This window comes from Stegostoma tigrinum, chromosome 6 (genome assembly GCF_030684315.1).
Source record: "Stegostoma tigrinum isolate sSteTig4 chromosome 6, sSteTig4.hap1, whole genome shotgun sequence".
Classification (NCBI taxonomy): Eukaryota; Metazoa; Chordata; class Chondrichthyes; order Orectolobiformes; family Stegostomatidae; genus Stegostoma; species Stegostoma tigrinum.
In genome coordinates this window covers 108,917,883-108,923,882 of record NC_081359.1, presented here as the reverse complement: position 1 = coordinate 108,923,882, position 6,000 = coordinate 108,917,883, and the positions used below count along the sequence as shown (strand labels likewise).

The following is a 6,000-nucleotide window of genomic DNA, read 5'->3' as shown; positions in this document are numbered from 1 at the left end:
GCTGTGTTCATCTAGCCTCACATTTTATTGTCTTGGATTCTCCAGCATCTGCAGTTCCCATTATCTCTATTCTCAGTTCCTGTCAGTTTTCATTACCTTCAGCCTTATCCAACAAGATTATTGCTGATCAATTCCACTTTCTATCTTTCCCCCATAATCCTTGATTTCCTTACTGGTTAAAAATCTGCCTGTTTCAATCTTGAATCCATTTAACAACACGCCCTTGAGAGCCCTTTGTGCTGACACTGGTGGTGGAGAAATTATTGAAGTCTATAATGAAGGGTCAGTCATGCTTGACAAACCTCATAGGGATGTTTGGAGAGGCGACAACGGTGGTGGCCAGAGGCAAGTGGATGGATGCTGTTAAAGTGGACTTAGAGTCATAGAGATATACAACATAGAAACAGGCTCTTCTGCCCAACTCGTTCATGCCGACCAGATATGGCCTAACTCCACAGAGCAGCCATGATTTATTTGAATCACAGAGATCAGGTTCAAAGGGCTGAATGGCCTTCTCCAATTCCGAGGTTCCTAAAGAATTCCACAGATTCACTACCCACTGAGAGAACAAATTCTTCCTCATCTCTATAACAAATGTGAAACCCCTTCTTCTGCAATTATGCCCCTGCTCCGAACATATCCTATGAATTAAAATAATCTGTCAGCATAGATCCGATCAGTTCCCTCAGAATCTTTTGCATTTCAATTAGATTTCCTCTCATTCTTCTAAACTCTAATGAGTACAGGCCCAATCTATTCAACCTCTCATCATAAGACAGTCCTCCCATACCTGGTGTCATCCTACTGAACCTTCTCTGCACTGCCTCCAAAAACAATCTTCCCTTGGATAAGGGCACAAGATCGTTCATAGAATTCCAGCAGTGGTCGTTGCTTTAGTAAGATCTTGTTCACCTCAGGTCAGGATGGCAAATGGATTATAGCGGAACATCCAGCCATTTGTCCTTTTGTTCTTACTCCAGTTCTATGTAATAAAGATGTTTCTTTGCACTTGTACCACTTGATCTCCTGTGAAAATAACAGGGATCTGTTGTTACATCTCAGCTGAAGGATGGTGTATAGTTGTGAGTACCACTTTATAGGAAAGATTGGAGGCAGATTTACAAGAATGGTTCCAGGAATCAGAAACTTACAGTCTTTTTTTGTTCATCATGGGATGAACGCCCCGCTGGCAAGGCTAGCATTTACTGCCCACTCCCTATTAATCAGAGGGCAGTTCAGAGTCAACTGCATTGTGAGATAACAAAGTGTGGAGCTGGACGAACACAGCAGGCCCAGCAGCATCTCAGGAGCACAAAAGCTGACGTTTCGGGCCTAGACCCTTCATCAGAGAGGGTGATGGGGGGAGGGAACTGGAATAAATAGGGAGAGAGGGGGAGGCAGATCGAAGGTGGATAGAGGAGAAGATAGGTGGAGAGGGGACAGACAAGTTAAAGAGGTGGGGATGGAGCCAGTAGAGGTGAGTGTAGGTGGGGAGGGGATAGGTCAGTCCGGGGAAGACGGACAGGTCAAGGGGGTGGGATGAGGTTAGTAGGTAGTAGGGGGTGCGGCTTGAGGTGGGAAGGGGGGATAGGTGAGAGGAAGAACAGGGTAGGGAGGCAGGAACGAGCTGGGCTGGTTTTGGGATGCAATGGGGGAGGGGACGAGCTGGGCTGGTTTTGGGATGCAGTAGGAGGAGGGGAGATTTTGAAACTTGTGAAGTCCACGTTGATACCATTGGGCTGCAGCGTTCCCCAGTGGAATATGAGTTGCTGTTCCTGCAACCTTCGGGTGGCATCATTGTGGCACAGCAGGAGGCCCAGAATGGACATGTCGTCTAAGGAATGGGAGGGGGAATTGAAATGGTTCGCGACTGGGAGGTGCAGTTGTTTGTTGCAAACCGAGCAGAGGTGTTCTACAAAGCGGTCCCCAAGACTCCGCTTGGTTTCCCCAATGTAGAGGAGGATACACAACGGGTAGAGCGGATACAGCATACCACATTGGCAGATGTGCAGGTGAACATCTGCTTGATGTGGAAAGTCACCTTGGGGCCGGGGATGGGGGTGAGGGAGGAGGTGTAAGGGCAAGTGTAGCACTTCCTGCGGTTGTAGGGGAAGGTGCCGGGTGTGGTGGGGTTGGAGGGGAGTGTGGAGTAGACAAAGGAGTCCCGGAGAGAGTGGTCTCTCCGGAAGGCAGGCAAGGGTAGGGATGGAAAAATGTCTTTGGTGGTGGGGTCGGATTGTAGATGGCAGAAGTGCCGGAGGATGATGCGTTGTATCTGGAGGTTGGTGGGGTGGTATGTGAGGACAAGGGAGATTCTCTTTTGGCAGTTATTGAGGGGACGGGGTGTGAGGGATGAGGTGCGGGAAACTCTCGGATTCTCCAGCATCTGCAGTTCCCATTATCTCTCAACTGCATTGTGAGTCTGGAGTCACAGGAAAGGCAAAGCAAGTAAGGATGACCGGAGCAAATTACTGCAGATGCTGGAATGTGTACTGAAAACAACAAATGCTGGAGATCACAGGAGATCAGACAGAATCCATGGAGAGACAGCAAGCTAGCGTTTCGATCTCTGATGAAGAGTCATCTTGATTCGAAACATTAGCTTGCTCTCTCTCCTTGGATGTTGTCTGATGCACTGTGATCTCCAATATTTTGTTGTTTTCAAGTAAGGATGGCAATTTCCTTCTCTAAAAGACATTAATGGGCCATATGGGTTCTTCCAACTATTGACAATGGATTGATGGTCATCATTAAAGTCTTAATTCCAGATGTCTGTTGAACTCAAAGTCCACCATCTGTTATGAGAGGGGTGAGGCAGAAGGGGGGGGGGAATGGGAAAGATGGGAAATTGGGGGCGGGAAAGATGGAGTGGAGGGAGAAATGGCAGAGAGAGAGATGGCAGAATGGATTGTGGGGAGAGAATGGGAGATGGTGGGAGATGAAAAGGATGGGAGGAGGTGGGGAACGAAAGGATGGGACGTGGAGCGGAAGAGGGGATAGGAGGGGCGTGGGTCAGCAGAGGTAAGTGGGGAGGGGACAGGACGCAGGGGAGTGGGCAGAGAGGGCAAGGGGGAGAAAGGGAACAGGGATGCAAGGAGAATGAGGGGACGGAGAGGGAGGGGTTGACAGAGACCGAGAATGAGGGTAAGTGGGAGAAGGGAGCGGAGTGGTGGGAGGGACAGAGTAAGAATGGGTTGAATGGGGAGAGAAGTGATGGGGAAAGGGGGTGAAGGTGGAAGGGGAGAGAGGAGCAAAGACGGAGAATGAGGGGAAGGGGTGACAGTATGTGGAAAGGTGGAGGGTGGGGTCAGAAAGGGTGGGACCAGGGCCAGGGGGCGTTGCCAATGTGCGCTGGGGAGGAAGGGCCAGGGCGAGGGGGCGGGGCCAGGGCGAGGGGAAGGGCCAGGGCGAGGGGGCGGGGCCAGGGCGAGAGGCGGGGACCGTCCGGTGGTTTCGGGGGGGGGGGGGGGCGGGTCCACGGATGCCTACGGAAGCCTCTGAGAGCCTAGAAGCCGTTAATTCGGCAATTGCCGCGCGGTTTTGAGTTTGTCGTTGTTGTGCCTTCTGCTTCGCTACGCCATGGCGGCGCATCTCAAGAAGCGGGTGTATGAGGAGTTCACCAAAGTGGTTCAGGTCAGGCGGCTTTCCTCTCCTGAGACTGCAGCTGGTTGTGCCCTGCCGTTGCCCCTTCTCCTTCCTGCTCAGCTCCTTCCCCCTCCCGCACCGACCCTCAGGAAAACGGCCTCCTGCTTAGGCCTGAGGCCTAACCCAAGGCCCCTTTTAAAACAAATAACTTTGATGTGGAACGTGGATATTTGTTCAGCAGCTGTGCCAGGGCAACCTTTCGTAACCATACAGCTTTAACTTTGTACAATATCTTGAAGGTTTAGATAGGTTTGATTATTTAAAAACATCTGTTTTGCAAGAGGTTTAAAGTTACTGCTGTCAAAATTTGAGAGCCTTGAAAGTACTTTAACGTGGAAAAGTAGATATTTGCTCCAAAGTGAATCAATGGTTGGAATATAATTTAAAATTGTAGATTTTGTACGTTACATTTTAAAGCCCACTCATGATTTTGAAAACCTTTATCAGATCCCCTGCCCTCTTTCCGAGGAGGTCAGTTCCAACTTCTCCTACTTATCCTCATAACTGAATTGTCTCATTCCAGGAACTGTTCCTGCAAATTGCTCCTGTGCTCTCTCCAGTGCATTTGTGTCTTTCCTATAATGTGGTGCCCGCAACGGCCCTCAGAGCGTCCCACCCAGACCCATCCCTGGACATTACGGGCAATTTCCCATGGCCAGTCCACCCTGACCTGCACATCTTTGGACTGTGGGACGAAACCCATGCGGACACAGGGAAAATGTGCAAACTCCACACAGACAGTCACCAGAGGCTGGAATCAAACCCAGCACTAACCATCGTGCTGCCCCTTTTTAAGCAACTCATTGGGACACAGCAATTGGAGGTCCAACTAAGATTCGAACTTGGATAGCTGGATTCCAAGTCCAGATTGCTAACCATTACACCGTGGAACCGACTGCAAACAAGCAGGGCTTCACGACAGAATTCAGTGCACTCCAGACAGGACTTGAACCCGCAATCCCTACCTTGGGAGGGCAGTGCCTTCTCCATTAGGCCACTGGGGCCAGGCATATCTAGTCACCTCTTGAATACATTCAATGTTTTGGCAACATTCTCCCCATGTCTGCAAGGGTTTCCACCAGATGCTGTGGTTTTCTCCCACAGTGCAAAGATATGCAAGTTAGGCGATAACAAAGTGTGGAGCTGGATGAACACAGCAGGCCAAGCAGCGTCTCTGTGCTCATAAGATGCTGCTTGGCCTGCTGTGTTCATCCAGCTCCACACTTTGTTATCTCAGATTCCCCAGCATCTGCAGTTCCCATTATCTCTGAATGCAAGTTAGGTGGACTGGTCGTGCTAAAATTGCCCATAGTGCCTGGGGATGTCTGGGTTAAGTGGATTTGCCATGGGAAATATAGGGTTACAAGGATAGGGGGTGTGTGTGGGGGGGGGGGGGGGAGTGGGGGCTCTGGGTGGGATGCTGTTTGCAGTGTTGGTGCAGACCAGATCGGCCAAATGGCCTGCTTTCATGTTTTAGGGATTCTATGATTCTACATCCACCTGCAGCAAAACCTGTACAACAGCAGGTCTTGGACTAGTGAGTGGCAAGTAAAGTTTGTCACATGGGTGCAAGACCATGATCATCACCAAAAAGAATCTGGCCCTTAGCATCAATGTCACTCCATCACTCAGTACCCCACTATCAGCATCCTGGGAGCTACTATTGACCAGGAACTGAAACTTGCCCATTTTCTACAGTTCATAAGTCAGGCGTATGGTGGAATACTCCCTGCTTATGTGGATACGTGCAGCACCAACAACACCAGATGATTCAATACCATTCAAGAAAAAGCCACCTGTTTAATTTGACACCTCATCTTCCACTTTCAATTTTCACACGCTCCACCACCAAGGCACAGTCACAGTGGATAATGTGTATCTATAAGCTGCTCTGCAGCAACTTACCAAGGCTCTTTAGAAAGTATCCTCCAGATTTTTGACCATTGTCACCTAGGAAGTCAGGGGTAACGGATACATGGGAAAACCACCACTGCAAATTCCCCTCCAGGCTACACACCAACCTGACTTGAAAATATATGCCTTGCCTTTACCGTTGTCATGTTAAAACCCTGTGGGTGTATCTATATGCCATATACTGCAGCACTTGCAATAAGAATTTGGGATGGATAATAAATTCTGGCCAGCTAGCAAAAAGTGCATACAATGAATAACTGAAAAATATTATCCCCCATTTCTCCCAGTGTCATTCTGCAGAATCTGTGTTGTATTCCCCCCAAGGCCATTATACCCATGTTGAGGATCAGTGCTCCATGCTGAATGTAGTGCCCCAGATGGTTTCATAGTTGTACATGACCAGCAAGACCCATGAATGCTCCCCAAGAATACATGCTACAA

The 6,000-nt window shown here is 49.3% G+C and overlaps 1 protein-coding gene across 3 annotated transcripts in view; it reads left to right on the top strand.

Moving 5' to 3' along the window:
- The first annotated feature begins 3,494 nt into the window (after positions 1-3,494).
- Positions 3,495-6,000, top strand: part of ints4 (integrator complex subunit 4) — a 60,106-nt gene continuing 57,600 nt past the window's right edge. For all 3 annotated transcript variants that reach the window (XM_048533136.2, XM_048533135.2, XM_048533137.2), the window contains exon 1: positions 3,495-3,633. In XM_048533136.2, coding sequence (XP_048389093.1) covers positions 3,580-3,633 — 54 coding nt within the window. In that variant the 5' untranslated portion in view covers positions 3,495-3,579. The remainder of the gene's footprint in view (positions 3,634-6,000) is intronic.